This window comes from Pimephales promelas, chromosome 13 (genome assembly GCF_988280905.1).
Source record: "Pimephales promelas chromosome 13, fPimPro1.hap1.1, whole genome shotgun sequence".
Taxonomy (NCBI): Eukaryota; Metazoa; Chordata; class Actinopteri; order Cypriniformes; family Leuciscidae; genus Pimephales; species Pimephales promelas.
Window position 1 is genome coordinate 3,109,870 of NC_142781.1, and position 17,843 is coordinate 3,127,712.

The window sequence follows — 17,843 nt, forward strand, 5'->3', positions numbered from 1 at the left end:
AGTAATGCCTTACACTACTGCGTTACAGCAAAAAGTAGTATGTTACTGTAGTAATGTATTACTTTTGTAATGCGTTACTCCCAACACTGGATGTATATCATTTATCACAGCGTAACCCACCATAATCTTACAAATACTACTGGTATTGTGTCACCAAATATAGTTTTAGGAAAGAATGTAGGTGTTTAGACCTGAAATATGGGACTTTTTGAGCGTTCAGCGTTCATGTACCCATAGAGAACAGCTTCATCTCGAACAGTCCTTCGGGAATCGCCACTGGCTTTTATGTTGATAGTGGTTAAACATGAGATTTATTGTTGGGGTCTATCAAACAGTTAATCTGGCCGTATTAATCTACTGCATGACTTGTGTCAGAGTAAATCGCTTTGGCTGAGGGCAAGTTCAGTTTTCTTAAACTTAAATCCTATTAACTGGAGGTTTGATTTTGTCTATTTCCTATTACACAAACATCTTATACTTTTGTAATAGCTATTACGATTCTTTTAAATATTGTTGTTTAATAAATAACATTTTATTTTATATAAACATGCCGTAATTGGTATTGGGAAAGGGTCTGTTATTTCCAGTGTTCGGGAGTAGTTAACTACAAGTAGCGATGCTACTAACTTAACTACATTTTTTAGTAGCTTGGCAGTAGCTTAGTTACTTTTTTTTTACATCAAGCAAAAGCTACATCGCGTTTGTCGAGCCTGCGCGAATCAGCGCGATTCAAGGATATTCTTCTTTTTGTTAGATTACAAACTCATTTTTTGCCATTACCGCCACCTGTTGTTTAATCACGCATCTTGCGGCTAACGGTTCACTGACGTACAGAAGTGGGTTGACACACCCATGTTATGATTATATAGCAAGAGGTGACGGCAGATTTGGAGAATGGAGAAACAACTAACGTTAATTACCCATGGCCTTATTTGTCCAAGTTCAATCGGTATTTTTGAGAAAATGTTCTAAATGCAATTTACGTTGGATGTATATTTTGTTCTTGCGATGTTGTTGGCTATTTGTTGCAATTTTGCACTTTTGACAAACATCTGAGATATTTGAGTGTTGTGTGTAATAAAACAATACTCTTTAAAATCATAATTGTATTGCATTGTTTTAAACACTAAATATTTTACTTAAAAACATTCCTCAGACACTTATTCAGTTATTTATAATATGCGTTGTTCAAAAAGCAAAAGTAGTTTCAATGTAGCTAGCTACTTTTTGATAGTAACTTGTAGTGTAGCTAACTACTTTTCCAAAAGGGTAGCTTGACTGTAGTTTAACTACTTTAACTTACGAGTAGCTTGTAGCTTGTCAAACTACAGTTTCAGAGTAGCTTCCCCAACACTGGTTATTTCGACTTCAGTGAAAGTTATATTATTATTCCACCATTCGATCGGTCTTTATGAGCGAGTCAGTAGCAAAGACTTTTATTATGAAAGGTTGGAAACTAATCAAGGTTATTATTTTCACTTTGAACAACAGCTTTTAAGATGCAACCGACAAATGCATCGGCTAGCTCTGTTATGGGAAAGACAAAGGATCCTCAGCAAACTTTCCTCAGCAGACATTCAAACTGATTTTTTATGATGGATATAAAGAAAAATAGAAATACATAAACAAACACTTTCTTTGAAAAACTAAGATCTGAAGAAATCCAGGTCTAAACAGCTACATTCGAGACACAATAACAGTAATATTTGTAAAATATTAGAGTCTTACGCTGTGAGAAATTCTCCCAGTATAGATCCGGCAGAAACAAGCGGAGTAATACAAATCGTGAACCGGTTTCCGTGTGATAATGGCGGGAAAGGCTCTCAGCCAATCAGATTCAAGAACCAGAACTAACTGTTGTATAAAGGTAATCAGTGCTGACATTCAGACCAGATTCAATAAGTTAATATTGAGTAACTTGCATTTTAGTGGCAACATTGCCCTTTTTTACGACACGGCAGATCCAACACGAGACAACACTCAATAGCTGTTTTATTATTCTGTTTTGGTTGAGTGAATAATTCAAATGACTCGTTCATAAAGACAGCCATCATTTTCTTTCCTGAAACGAAACAAAACATTTGAATGGGTGATTTAGTGACTCGTTCATCAAATTTGAGGATGTCAATGTTTATGATATATATAACACTTTACTATAAGATTCATTAGTTGAATCATTGTGAACACAATGCCATCACTACAGTCACAGACACACACGCCTTACACACACACACGTCTTCTCTGGTGTGCTGCTGCTCCCTGAGATTTTACAGGACGGCTTCATAGTCTCAACCCAGATAGCAAACTGACATTGAATCAACGTGGAAATATGACATCGAAACAACGTTGATCTGACATTGTTTTCCTCATCGAATTAACGTTGAACCAACGTCAGACGCGTCATTCTTTCAAAACTAACGGAAAATCAACTCGAAATCAACGCGTTGTTTCAACGTTATGAAAGCCAACCAATTTTCGATTTTCATTTAACTTTGAAGAATGCCGCGTCTGACGTTGGTTCAACGTTAATTCGATGAGCAAAATCAACGTTGTTTCAATGTCATGAGAGACGTCGTTTCCACGTTGATTCAGTTTGCTGTCTGGGAACATTGGCGTTCACACATGGTATCAGTTACGCTCTCTGTGTGTGTGTTTGTGTGTGTGTTTGTTTATGTGCTGGCTCATTTCCCTCATCTCAGCGCTCTCCAGATGTGTATTGCCGTTTGAACTAGATGCCACAAGCACAACACAAAGCTGTGCTTGTTTGTGTCTCTGTAGGTGGGCTCTGGTCATATCAGGCTCTGATTCTGCTGGATATTAAAATAAACGGGTCTAGCGGGGGCTGATGTCATGGAGAGAGAGAGGGGTCACCCCGCAGAGGTCAGAGGGCAGAATGCTCTCTCAGAGTTGCTTGTCTTGAGGTTTAAGGAGCCCGACTGACGGCCTGTTTCTCATTTCCTGTGAGATGTGCCGGGGGTGATGCTCTAATTTTCACTCTCACTCTCTCTTTTCATTTTTCCCGTTGAGTCTACGTCTGCATCCATGCTCAGTCATAGTTTGGGGGTTTTGATTTTTTTTGCAGTCTACTGAAAGAACTCGCACTAACAATAAAGTCAACAATTTTTGGGATTTTTTTGGGATCTGTTATGATCGCAGTACCTTGTTTTTTACATAGTAGATGGTGTTCTCAGAAGTACCTCTGAATAACGCATTTTTATCCTATACCATAATTTTACCATAGCAACATGACATCATGACTTTTGCGTAAACATACACGCCACTTTTGAGTCGTGGCGTGTTATCTCGACGCATTTTGAGCTATCCACGTGTATCCGCGTGTATGTCTACGCCATTAACGTCCGAGTGATTACGCGTGTATGTACACGCCGTCAAATGTCCGCGCGAAACGAAGCAAAATGTAGATCTACATCTGGGGAGCGATATTTTTTTTTCCTAGGATGGTGAGGGAAGACTCGTAAATGCCATTAACCCCAGTGACGGGTAGGTTTAGGGACGGGGTTGAGGTAAGTCATATATTTATATAACGTTAAGTCAACGGCGTTCATAAACACGCTGAAAGGCGATTATGCGTCTTGATAGCACGCCAAAAATGGAAATACGAATTGGCGTGTCATACACACGCTACTTCATGAGATCAGTCTGACCACAGTACTTTTTGCCCACTAGACTACTTAATGGCAAGAGGAAGCTATTATTACATTCCTATTAAATGACTGCATTTATGTGAATTAATACTCACTGTTTTGACCTCAGCTAGCTAAACTAATGACTCTGACGACCCGAGCCAGTGTTGTAGTCGAGACCACCTCACTCGAGTCCGAGTCGACACCGAGACCAAAGAGAGTCGAGTCCGAGTCAAGACCGAGTCCATAGAGAGTCGAGTCCGAGTCGAGTCCGAGACCAGAGAGAGTCGAGTCCGAGTCGACACCGAGTCCATAGAGAGTCGAGTCCAAGTCGAGTCCGAGACCAGAGACGGTTGAGTCCGAGTCGAGACCGAGACCAGAGACGGTTGAGTCCGAGTCGAGACCGAGACCAGAGAGAGTCGAGTCCGAGTCAAGACCGAGTCCATAGAGAGTCGAGTCCGAGACCAGAGACGGTTGAGTCCGAGTCGAGACCGAGACCAGAGAGAGTCGAGTCCGAGTCAAGACCGAGTCCATAGAGAGTCGAGTCCGAGTCGAGTCCGAGACCAGAGACGGTCGAGTCCGAGTCGAGACCGAGTCCAGAGAGAGTCGAGTCCGAGTCGAGACCGAGACCAGTGAGGGTTGATTACCTAATTTACTTTTATTTACTTAGAGAAATCCTTTTTTTTTTTTACTGAATTTACTTAGAGTTTAAAAAATATGATCAGTTTAGGGTAAAAAGGCCACATAGTAGGTGGTGTTAAAAGTAATTTTATTACAATATGTAGCAGTTGCGCACTAGAAAATCACCAATCACTGGGCGTGTCAATCAATTTAAAGAAATATTTTATTAACATACATTAATAATCATGAAAAATATTTTTAATTGAACTCGAGTGGACTCGGGAATAATTCCGAGTCCTACAAAAAAAATGTTCGAGTACGAGTCAATTCCGAGTCCAAATGGACACGAGTCCATGACAAGACCAAGACCATTAAAATATGGTCTCGAGACCGAGTCCGAGTCTCGAGTACTACAACACTGACCCGAGCATTATTAATTTTTGCTGCTCAGAATGAAGTGCTTCTTGAACACTCGGTACTGACTGAGCTGAAGAGGTTGCCATGATGTTAGATGATACAGGAAGCATAATTATATATATTTATATACACAGACACAGAATGAAACCTCATTTAAGGGACATGAATTTTCCTGACATTATTTTTTTTTTTTAAAAACAATTAAGCAGATTTTCCCCAATATAATATAATGCAATACACTACTGTTCAAATGTTTGGGGTCAGTAAGATTTATTTAATGTTTTTGAAAGAAGTCTCTTCTGCTCACCAAGGCTGGATTTTGAACAGCAGTGTATAATGCTGCGTTCAAGTCCTCCTGGGAAGTTCGTACGTACGAGGTGGGAAGTCGTGTTTACGACGTGAGGTGCGTTCAAGTCAGTTTCGTTGGAGCAAAATGGCGGTGTACCTTCTTTTAATGAATTACACGAAAATACAGCAAGGTTTGTTAACTCTGCTAATAAAAAAATGAAGAACAAAGAATGCGCGTCAGGTGTGTTTTTCTTTTTGTGTTTTTTATTAGCTTATGAAGCCAATGTAAACTCTATCATTAGGTATAATTTTTATGTTATAATGATATCTTATTTTGTGCTGAGCGCTTGCTTTATAAATGAAAAAGCCTTACAATGTCAATGAGTAAACATTGAAATTCAATTAAAATGTACCGTCAACAGACGTTGAATGAACGTTTTTCACTGACACGCCCCCAACTCGTACAGATCGGGGCTTAAAGAAAATCCCGAGCTCCCCACTGGTATTTACAACATTGTGGTGGCGTTCAAGTGCGTTCAACTCGTAATTACGATCTATACGAGACTTGAACGCAGCATAAGACACTCACCTAAAGGATTATTAGGAACACCTGTTCAGTTTCTCATTAATCCAATTATCTAATCAACCAATCACATGGCAGTTGCTTCAATGCATTTAGGGGTGTGGTCCTGGTCAAGACAATCTCCTGAACTCCAAACTGAATGTCAGAATGGGAAAGAAAGGTGATTTAAGCAATTTTGAGTGTGGCATGGTTGTTAGTATTTCACAATCTGCTCAGTTACTGGGATTTTCATGCACAACCATTTCTAGGGTTTACAAAGAATGGTGTGAAAAGGGAAAAACATCCAGTATGCGGCAGTCCTGTGGGAGAAAATGCCTTGTTGATGCGAGAGGTCAGAGGAGAATGGGCCGACTGATTCAAGCTGATAGAAGAGCAACTTTGACTGAAATAACCACTCGTTACAACCGAGGTATGCAGCAAAGCATTTGTGAAGAAGACACAACACACACAACCTTTGAGGCGGATGGGCTACAACAGCAGAAGACCCCACCGGGTACCACTCATCTCCACTACAAATAGGAAAAAGAGGCGACAATTTGCAAGAGCTCACCAAAATTGGACAGTTGAAGACTGGAAAAATGTTGCCTGGTCTGATGAGTCTGGATTTCAGATGGTAGAGTCAGAATTTGGCGTAAACAGAATGAGAACATGGACCCATCATGCCTTGTTCCCACTGTGCAGGCTGGTGGTGGTGGTGTAATGGTGTGGGGGATGTTTTCTTGGCACACTTTAGGCCCCTTCGTGCCAATTGGGCATCGTTTAAATGCCACGGCCTACCTGAGCATTGTTTCTGACCATGTCCATCCCTTTATGGCCACCATGTCCCCATCCTCTGATGGCTACTTCCAGCAGGATAATGCACCATGTCCCAAAGCTTGAATCATTTCAAATTGGTTTCTTGAACATGACAATGAGTTGACTGTACTAAAATGGCCGCCACAGTCACCAGACCTCAACCCAATAGAGCATCTTTGGGATGTGGTGGAACGGGAGCTTCATCCCACAAATCTCCATCAAGTGCAAGATGCTATCCTATCAATTTGAGCCAACATTTCTAAAGAATGCTTTAGAAAAAAAAGGGGGTCAAACACAGTATTAGTATGGTGTTCCTAATAATCATTTAGGTGAGTGTATATTTGTGTAGTACTTGCATTAAAAAATAGTCTTAAATAGACGTAACTGCCATGAAAATACTGTGAAGATACTGACAAATCTTAATGGTCCTTAAATAGGCTTCATTTTGTGTAAGCAAAAAATATCATAATTTCTTATTGTTCCTATTGATTTTGGCATGAAATATGGCATTTCTTGGGCAATTTGCCCAAATTTAATTTCCAGCTGCCCGGACAGCCGCAGTGCTGAAGAATCAATAGTTTTTTCACGTGTTGGTCTGGAGACAAGCGTCTCCCCTCGTTCCTTTGGACATGAGCAGTCAGAACGTATAAAAGTGGAACACGCAAGACATTTTGATGTTTTCTTTGAGTAGGATTCGATGTGAATGCCGTATGAGTCTGGGGTGTGTTGGAGAGATGAGCTCTGACCTCTACTCGCAGGGCACCGCAGTAAACCCAGCCGAATCTGAGGAGATTTGTTTTCCGTTGAAGTGTAGGAGCGTGTGGGAGTATATATGTGTGTGTGTGTGTGTGTGTGGGCGCATGTGTGAATAAAAAGCCAGGATTGGATGCAAAAACACATGTTGAAGTGTTGTTCTCCCCAGTGAAGCTTCAGCTCATCCCTCAATGTGCTGGACTGATTTAACTGTACTGATTTGCCCTCCAGCGTAACGTTACCCAAAAACAGCCAAAGACCTGCAGAGGAGAATGCGCTCTACTTCATTCAGCGAGGGGAGAAATGTGTGTGTGTGTGTGTGTGTGTGTGTGGCTTCATCAATAACCACTGCGTCTTGAACATGTTTTCGACCTTTTCTTTAAATCAGACACGTTTGCTGACCCTTGCTCCTGTTTGTGTGTGTTTGCGTTTGCAGCTCTTGGCCTATGGAGGCATGCTGGTGTATACGGTCTCTTATGACTCCGAAAGCAAAGACGACAGCGTTCCTGATGTCATCATAGAGGTGCGTATCCAATCGCAAACGCATTCACACTGGGTTCAAAAGGTGATTCACTGTGATTCACTGTGACAGCCTCAAAACTTAACAGAATTTTCCCCTCCAACTATTTAATTGAAAACTTGTCTGACAACGTTCACTTGGCCTCCTCTTTCAACTTTTGGTCAGAAGTTCATGAAAAGATTTATTTTAATGTAACCATATTTAAAGGATTAGTTCACTTTTGAAAAAACTTTTGCTGATAATTTACTCACTCCCATGTCATCCAAGATGTCCATGTCTTTCTTTCCTCAGTCGAAAAGAAATTAAGGTTTTTGATGAAAACATTCCAGGATTTTTCTCCATATAATGGACTTCAATGGGAACCGGATGGTTCAAGGTCCAAACGACAGTTAATAACAGTTTCAGATGGAGTTTCAAATGTCTTTAAATGACACCAGACGATGAATAAGGGTCTGTGAGTAAGGGTCTAAGGGACTGTGAGGCGCGTTTGTAACGTCACGTAATACGTAATTACGTTCAAAAGGTCACGGGCGACGTAGCCGGAAGTACAGAGTCAAAATCGCCCGACATCGTTGTTTTACCTTTTAATTCCTTTTTTGTAAACGGCGTTTGAGTTAGTTTGCACGTTCAACCTATGCGTTCAACTTGTAAACACTCTGACTCTGTACTTTCGGCTACGTCGCCCGTGACCTTTTGAACGTAATTACGTATTAAGTAACGTTACAAACGCGCCTCACAGAATAGAGCAAGGCTAGCATTTGTCCTTAGAAAAGTTACATTTTTGGAATAAGTTTTGAAATAACCGATCGTTTCGCATGATAAGACCCTTATTCATCGTCTGGTGTCGTTTAAAGCCCTTTGAACAGTTTGCACTGAAACTCTCATTTGGAGCTTGAACCATTTGGTTCCCATTAAAGTCCATTATATGGAGAAAAATCCTGGAATGTTTTCATCAAAAACCTTAATTTCTTTTCGACTGAAGAAAGAAAGACATGGACATCTTGGATGACATGGGGGTGAGTAAATTATCAGCAAAAGTTTTTTCAAAAGTGAACTACTCCTTTAAATGGTTACATGCGAACAAATTTGACTGTAAAAAAATCTAAAAGTAAAAGATGTGCTGTAACGTATGTCCATCGAAGGCAAGTTGTCGAACCCAAGTGCAGTTTATTATTCAAAAAGATCAAACATAAAACAAAGGCGCTACCAACAGTTGCACAGGGAAACAACACTTGACAAAGAGACATGGCAAACATTAGGCCTTAAATATACAAGGACTAATGACAAGACAAGGCACACCTGTGAACAATAAAACAGTGAACCAATTACAACATGACACATGGCAGGATCACATGACTATAACAGGGAATCACATGACAACAGGAAACATGACAGAAGCCATTTCTCAATACGCGTACTTGTCTGTACTTGTGTTCTTGTGGACTTGTGAAACGTCATCAGTCGCTGCCGAAGTACTGTTCCAGTTCAAAGTTCGCATCTAGCCAAGTCCACTTCAAATCCCCGGATGTGTTCTTGATCCGCCCCGTTTACCGAGGATGCATCGAGAGGTGACTTGTGTGGACTTGAGATAGCCAGGTATCCCAGAATGCACCTCGCACCAACCAGCAAGCGTCAATAGGAGAGGAGAAAATCCGCGAAATATCAAAATACTACTGTTATTGAGTCATGAAATGTAATTTTAAGAGTGTTTCAGGCGAGAATGTGGTTGTTTAAATCTCAAATCTGTAGTTTATTTATAAAGATAGCGCCTATATTGTAAAATGCATCTGACGTTTTCGGAGTTCTGACATCCAAGCCTTCAGCGGACACTCAGCGAGATCAACCTCGACTGGAACAGCTTTTCCTCGGCTAGTGCTTCTGACGCTTGCCGCCGGCTCCGATCTCTCTAGTCTAGTGGATAAACCTTGACGTATAATAATTCGTCTTGTGTATAAGTCTATCTTTGGTCTCATTAAACTATAGTTTGTTCTATTTGAAAAAATTAAAATAAATAAAAGTTGAGGTTTCATAACTTTATGGCTATTTAACTTTAACAACATTTATTATATTATCTTCACTATATGCACAATAAAATAAAATGACATAACCCTGTCTCTGTTTGATAAATGTCAATAAAAATCAATGTTTCACATTTTTAAAATGAAAACAAAAAGAACATGTTCATTTTGTTATAAATATATGCAGTGAAGAGAATCGCGTTGCCTGAACCACACGACCATTAGGCTAATATGTTGTTTTTTTGTTAATGAAAAGAGTCAGAGGGGTGTTTTATAACATATTTCGTTTTATTGTTGACGAAAAGATGCAGAGTTGTAGCAAATTTCGTTTCATTTTTGCCTAAAATATAGAGTAGAGCATGCTGAGTGACGCGATCAAGTACGCTCTGTTCCATTTGCAGACGAACCGGACTTGCGTCCTCGGGAGTTCGTTCTCCCGAGTCGAACTCGGCAAGTCTAAACTACCAAGGACGCAAGTCCGAAGTCTGCGTACTTGAGACATGATCAGTACCCTGATTTCGCCTGTTCTGTGTAAAATGTGTAGCACAGATTTGTAAATTCAAGTTCAAAAGTTCCTTTTATTTAGTCTTACTACACTGTATCCAGCACAAACTCTGCTACCGTAATATGTCAGCAGCATGCACGTACAAGTTTTTAGTTTTGAGATAATGACGACATGTGTGGTTTGTGAAAAAAAACTAACAAAAAATAATTTGTGAAGACAGATGTTTCATGTCTGTGTAGGAAGAATTGGCTGAGTTACAGATCATTTTCTGCATCACCCTATCAATACATTGTTGTATGTCAACAGCACGCGAGAGCCACAGGGTGTGTGTGCTGTAACAGTGTGTTAGAGAAAGATTGCATTACCTGAGCCCGGCCCAACAATCATGCCATTCACGAACACTTCGGCTCATCTATGGAGTCATCATGTGGGCGTCAGGAGCACAGCGTGCTCGTCTTTGTTTTGTCTACAATTGGTCAGAATTATAGTGTGGATGTGTAACTGGACTGAAGCTGTTTATGTCTGTGAGTGTGTTTGTTTACGTGCATGTGTGTGTGCAGCTGTGTTTATGTTTGCGCGAACCTTTTCACGAGCTCACGGGAACGCTCACGTCTGGGCGTGTGTATTTTGTGTGCTCGAGTATGCGTTCGCACACCTGTTTGCGTGCAAGCAAGAATTTGTTTAATTCGTCTCGGCTCAGCTCAGTCGTACACTTCTTTATTTAGTCTCCGCTGGAAAGCGCTCTCATAATATTTGGTTTATTCATGCCGTGTTAAAGATTTCTTTTTTCTTTCTGGGTCTCAACTACATGTAAATCAGTGTGACTGTCCTGCAGAGTCAAGCTGCAACCCTCAGCCTGTAATGCTCGTCGCATATCATTACAAATTTTACTCTATCCTATTCCTATATTTTGTATTTTACTTTTATATTTTACATGAGCTACTGTAACAAAGGAATTTACACAGTGTGGGATTAATCTTATCTAATATTAGATCGCTTTTTTATATTTTATAGTGGGATCATAGGGTGAAAAGTAGACAAATATTTTTTTTTGTATAGCTGTATATTGTACACACTGAAACGAAATTGTGTAGAATTTACTTGGGAATTATTTGAACTCAGAAATTGCTAGTAAATTTCGCACATCACTATAAAGAAACTGCAAGGAAAGCATTGAATCAAATGTGACATTTTGAAATTAGTATTTTCTTGTAAAACGTGATGACAGCTTTACTGTATTGTATTTCAACAATGTGTCTATTTTTGATTGATTGATTGGTTGAGTGCTATCTTTATTTTGAACATGTAAATCTTTTTTTTTTATCTGAGGAAAAAAAATAATAATGGTAAAAAAACAACAAAATAAAACTCTATACTTTCCAGTACTTTAAAAAAAAAAACTCTATTTGCATGTACAAAAAGGAGTAGAAGTTAAATTTATATACTCTGACCTCTTTACACCATTACTACTATATTTAAGGAAATGGCTACAAAACTAATAAATCGACAGAGATCATAAATCTATAATCAATGAAAATATAAATTCAATATTACACATACACAACAATATTTATACACATACTACAAATGATTCAATATCGTCTCAGGTTGTTATCAGCACCGTGTACCGCTGGAATATCATTTCTTTGCAGTATGTTTGTACATTTGTATCTAATTTTATACTGACAGAATTTTCTTCTTTTTATAATTCTCTAATAAAATTTTAGGAAGAACGTCTAAAAAACTCCATTGGGTTTACTAAGATCTGAACGATTTCCTCCACATATTTAATTATGTCCCCATCAAACATGAAAACCCAGTGTGTGTGTGTGTGTGTGTGCAGTTTCTATGCTGACATTGTGTTAATCTTCTGTCTTTTGTAGATTTAAAGGAAATGTTAGTATGATGCGAGGCTGCATGTGTGTGTCTGTTTGCATGTGTTGAGGTGTGTGTGTGTGGCTCCCATGCTCATGTGTGTATGACAGGTAATTATTGTTCGTTAAGCCCTGTTTTGCATGTGCATACCTCATTAACTCTCTGCAAATAGAGAGTCCAGCTCCCATAAATCCTCAATCTTCTAGCGGTGTGTGTGTGTGTGTGTGTGTGTGTGTGTGTGTGCGTGTCAATAAAGCCTGATTTTCCCAGCAGTCAGTATGGTGGGGTGGTAAATAAACGAGCTGAATGAATCGCGTCCCATAATGCTCCAGGATGAGTCCAGAGCTGAGATATATGGATTACCTGTTATTGCATCAATGCACATGCACACACACACACACACGCACGCACAATTTTAAACATCATTTCCTGAAAAATTTCATCCTTCCATCAAAACAGTCTCTCAGTTTTTATGCACATCGCCTCTCCATAAATCACCCTGTCCTCAAACGTACACACGCACACACACACATGAAGACTACTAGTTTTCTATAAAGATATTTATATTGACTAACCTAATTCATAATTTTCTTCTTAGAATTTAAAAAACTAAATTTATTCCATTTACGAATGTTTTTCCAAATGAAGATGTTCCTACATGGGAGGTTTTCTCATATTAGCTTCCTTGTGGGGTAAATTTGACAGGTGAACACACACACACACACACACACACACATTTACTTGGTTTGAGAACATACCAAAAACCAGTTGTTTGTATAAAGCTGATTATAATAACTATAGAGGTCATGTCTTGAAAAGAAGGTTTTGTTATGAACTATTGACAAATAATGGGGACAGATTAAAGCTAAGTAAACATATGAATGTTCTCTGGTCAGTTTAGCTGTTTAGCATGTGCTGAGGGCCAGCAGGAGCGCTTGACGTGTCCCTCTCTCTGCAGGGCGGTGGGCTGAGACTGACGGCCAGGCCCGCGGGCTCTCGCTTCTCCTCAGCCGAGCGCCGGATACACCTCCTGCCGGAGAGATTCCAGCATCACGCCTCAGGACTGGCCGTCAGCAAGAGAGACTTCCACAGCGTCCTGCACAGCGTCCAGCGCCTGCTCCTCCGGGCCTCGCACGCTCAGGAGCACAGCGCCATCTACAGGTGTGCTGCACTACTGCAGGCTTCCTCTCTCTCTCGCACACACACACACACTTGGGTTGTTTTAACCCCACTTTGGGTCAAATATCCCAGCCACATTGGGTTGCATTTTTTTAAATGCCATTTTTAAACCAAAATTTGGTTACAACAACCTAACGTTTTTTTTTTTTTGAGCGTATATCAGTCCCTCCAGGATTTCACGATTTTTTTTTTTGTGATTTTTGCGATCAAAATGACTGATTTTGTGGTGGTAATTTCCAAAAATTTGTGAAAAATTTGCGATTTATATATAACATTTACCATTATAGTATTCAGTCCTTCCAGAAAAATGCGGAGTTTTTTTGTGATTGTTGCTGGTAAAAATTGATTGATTACGCGGCCCGTTTTCTTTAAAAATGCGATGGAATATGCGGGATATTTATGCAATGAAATTGCAGGAATTTGCAAAAATTGCGGTTTGATGAAAAAGAGAAAAAAAGTGATTCCCCCAACACCCTGTTCTCACTAGGCTAATGTAAGAGTCATTTCTTATTACTTCCTTTGATAAGCAAGCATACTACATCATAGAAAGTGCTGGGAATATTTAATTTCTCATCTTGTTTTATTTCAGACTGTAACGAGTGTAAATAAGGTGTGGCCCCTTTAAGAGCTGCGCGCTCCCTGTTGAACTCTCTGCAGTGTTATATGTGCGCCTCGAACACCCCATGTGTGTTTGATGCTACTTCTTTTATCTTATGTTGTTTATTAAGTAACGATGTGACGGTAGAACGTGTGACAGACAGTTATACGAGTTCGATTTGTGAGATGTCAATCGCCTTCACTTCATAACGTTCCCATGGAAACGGGGAAATGGCTGCTCTTGTGTGAAGCAAACGCAACATTTTTCAACTTTCTGCTAAGATACATGTGACTTTTTTTGCAACGAAAATGTGAGGATTATGAAGTAATGCAAACCCCGCATATTTTGGACGGAAATCGGCAATTTATGCGGCGAAAGTGCGGCGTATTTGAAAAAATGCGGCCCTCGCATAAATATGCGGACTTTGGCTGATTTTGCATGGAATTCAATTGCATGGATCGCATAATCGCGTTTTTCTGGAGGGACTGGTATATATTCACACACAAATCACAACCATGGGGAAACGCAGCAGAAACTAGTCTGCTGCATATTGATTCTCATAAACAGAAATCGCGATGCAAACAGGTCGTCATGACAACAGCAACATTTAAGGTTTCATGCAGAATCACGATGCGGTGTTTTGACCGAACCCAACCTGTCGTTACAGTCATTCGTCCAGCTATATTCTGACGTCATGTGATTAAAGGTACAATATGTAAGAATTTTGTAATAAAATCTCCAAACAGTGTGATATATTTCCTGCATTTGTGAACTTACAATATCCCTAAAAAGTAAAGATTTTTTGAGACCGACTGCATCGTCGACGACGCCACAGGCCACCTCTGATAAATGTTTACATAACTCGATGACAGATTTATCGATTTTCTTACCGTTTTTTCCAAAAGAAAGCGAATGAGCTAGCCATCACAGGGGTGTCTTTGGTGTCTTTCTAGCCTTTACAGAAGGTTTTCTATTCAGCCTGGAACTTGTGCATCCTTTCAGAGGTTTTTTAGCAATAAATCCAATCGCGTATATCAAACTTTGATACTCTTGAAGTCCATAATTTATAAATATTCCGCCATTTTTGCCGCTAGCTTGATGCTAGCTGCCATTTTGGATATCACGTGATGTTTTCACGTGACGGTTTTTGACCAATTACAGGCGTAAACATTGGTGTGCGTCATTACGCATGAACCAAGCGCTGATATAGTGGAGAGAGATAGAGACGCACAGAGACGCGCGATTCACAGAGAAACACAGCGAAATGGACGTAAATAAAGCGCTGGCCTTTTTTGCTGCCATGCCATTGCAGGATGATGGATTTTCAGGAAAACATCTGAGCTTTTTGACAGATGAGGAACTAGATTACCAGGATAGACCCAGCTGAAGTGCCATTTATTTATTTACTGTAAAAAAAAGTATTATTGTAGAATAAAAGTAGTATAAAAAGAATACAATAAATAAAAGAATTAATAAAATAGAAATGCAAAGCCTGTGATGTGGCGCTCTGTGTGATTGCTGATAGGAACTGTTTTGAGGCTTGGCACCAGTGAATTTCATGAGGCCCAAAACGCCTGGACTTCTTTTGGAAAAATGTCAATAGTTTTTGTTCTGTACAAGTTATAATGTTTATTCCTGTGCTCCAGGACTCCAAAGACATGAACAAACTATTTTCCAGAGGAAATTTGCTTAGCTTTTATTTATTTGTGTGTGATTTCAACAAATATTTGAGTTATTCAATTTCCGATTTATTTTTTCATTTGTCTTTATGGTCCCATAACTTATTTTACATTCAGGTGACATCAATGCAACACAAATATGCTGAAAGTTCAATTTGTCCTGAAAAAAAAAGAGCTGTGTCAATTGCCTGTGCACCAAAGGGTTGATGTTTTACAAGCTTTTTTAGTAAATGACACCAGACGGAAAATTAATTGTAAAAATACCCTTAGGTCTCAGAGGGTTCATTTTAAATAAGTGTCCGTCCCGGAAAAAAAAAAAAACGTCGCCTGTCAATGACGCTATATCTGCGTTATCCTTGATTTCCGCTCGTACTGCCATAGCCGTGACGTAACCATGGCGACAGACGTGGACAACTGCGTAGTGCGTAGCGTTTAGCGGCACGCAGTTCTCGTTTCTCTCAAACATAGACCATGGCAAGCAGACTTTGGGACAAACAAGGCCAACTAAAATGAGGATGAACATCAGCGTGGCGTTTCTGAGATGCCGAGAGCTAGCGTCCGCGACTAACTTGGACTCGACAGAGCTTCACGAGTCACGACTCGACAGCTTTATTAGACAGGTGAGCAAATAAAACATATCAATGTTATATAACGTTAGCTCAACATGATGAATATGGTCAGTATGTTTGTTCTAGCTGACTGCTAGTTTCGATTAGCAAACGAACTAACACGTAGTATAACATTATAACTTTCAACACACGTTTAAATGCCGTTTAGTGTGATCGTGTAACGTTGGAGCAAGTGAAGCAGCGCTCACACGTTTAGTTCGTCTAATAAACTGAGTAATCCAGCACTCACGGGTAACTTAGTTCGGTTGAATTAAATGTCTTTATTCCTTTATATCCGCAGGACTCGCGTGTGAGATCTGTCTCTTAAGCAATTGCGCCCTGCTTCATACCACTGTAATGTTAAAACACATGAATGTTTGCACTCATCCATAAACATTATTAGAGCAAATCCCATCATTCAGCTCGTCACTGCGTCATCAACCTACGCCTGTGTTATTGATGGAAACTGCGCCCTCTTGTGGCGAAAAAACCTTCATATTTTGCCTTTAATGAATGTGCTATAATCACTCCTGCCATTAATACACCTACTCAAGGCGGCAGTGTGAGTCCTAATGTTTCTGGCTTTTCTGAGGGAAAAAGGATTTAGAAACTGAAAAATAGCTTGACTCGATATAAACCAAAAAACAACACGCGATTCATTCAAGACCCGCAAGAGCCAATTTAAGAGCCGCAGTTTAAGTGATTTATAAATCACACCCATATGAGATGTTTGACTACACTCAAGTAATTTTTTAATCTTGTTACAGTGAAATGTAACTGTTTCTCAGCCACTGATTGGATGTGAACTATTAGAATTGTCCGGGACTATTAGAACACAGGCGAAGAAGAAGCAGAAACTAGTTTCGATCTGGAGATGCTGTGGTAATAATATATTTTAATAAAAAGAAAAATAATTTACCCTATTGATAACAGTTCATTTTATTTTTAACATCTATATCTACAGTATATAATATTTCTCCATATTTTAATATGTTTTATTCAAGTAATGATTAATTTTTTTTTTTTTTTTTTTTAAAGGTAGACAAAAAGCTGTAAAATAATTTCTGGTTTGCACTTTCAGCACGCTCAGTCTCAGAGAGGATTGTGGGTAAAAGTAGTGAACGAATTTAGGGAATGATATCGTTCACTCAGAATTCGGACACCACTACAAAATGGCCGACACCATATAGTGATTTCAGACACAGCGAAGCAGAATGTAAAATAACACGATCACCAACATTAAACAGCAATATGAAACGTTGATCATGAAGTGGAATCGCCTGTAAGTTTTGTGTGTTTTGATGAACTCAACTTTGATCATCGCTCAGTTGCAATCTTTGGCTAATACTTGATTTTCTCAGCTTTTTCCTTTCTTTTTTTTTTTTGTTACCCAAAAGTGGGTAACATTTTCTTCATTTTAGTGTGTTTTTTGACTAACACTAGACTTTCGAAATATTGACTGTTTACATATTTCACTGTTTACATCATTCAACAAAATATTCAGAGAGCCATGAAAGTTTCATGAATATCTGAATCTTCATTGAAGCTCAGCTGGAGGAATTTCTCACACTCATACTGCAGTAAATATTACTGTGAACACCAGCAGAGCTGAGCGGAGTGAAGAAACGTATTACATCATCATATTACACAGCGTCTTGTTTATTACACAAGGCCTGTTATTAACTTAATGCATTTAGCTGCAACTAAATGATGCGATTAATCACGATTAAACATTGTAATCAATTGCCAGGCCTAATATC

General features: G+C 39.4%; 1 protein-coding gene across 4 annotated transcripts in view; it reads left to right on the forward strand.

Moving 5' to 3' along the window:
- lama2 (laminin, alpha 2) overlaps positions 1 to 17,843 on the forward strand; it is a 303,798-nt gene that overhangs the window by 117,370 nt on the left and 168,585 nt on the right. For all 4 annotated transcript variants that reach the window (XM_089118335.1, XM_089118333.1, XM_089118331.1 and 1 more), the window contains exons 13-14: positions 7,538 to 7,624; positions 12,978 to 13,180. In XM_089118335.1, the coding sequence (XP_088974461.1) occupies positions 7,538 to 7,624; positions 12,978 to 13,180 (290 nt within the window). The remainder of the gene's footprint in view (positions 1 to 7,537; positions 7,625 to 12,977; positions 13,181 to 17,843) is intronic.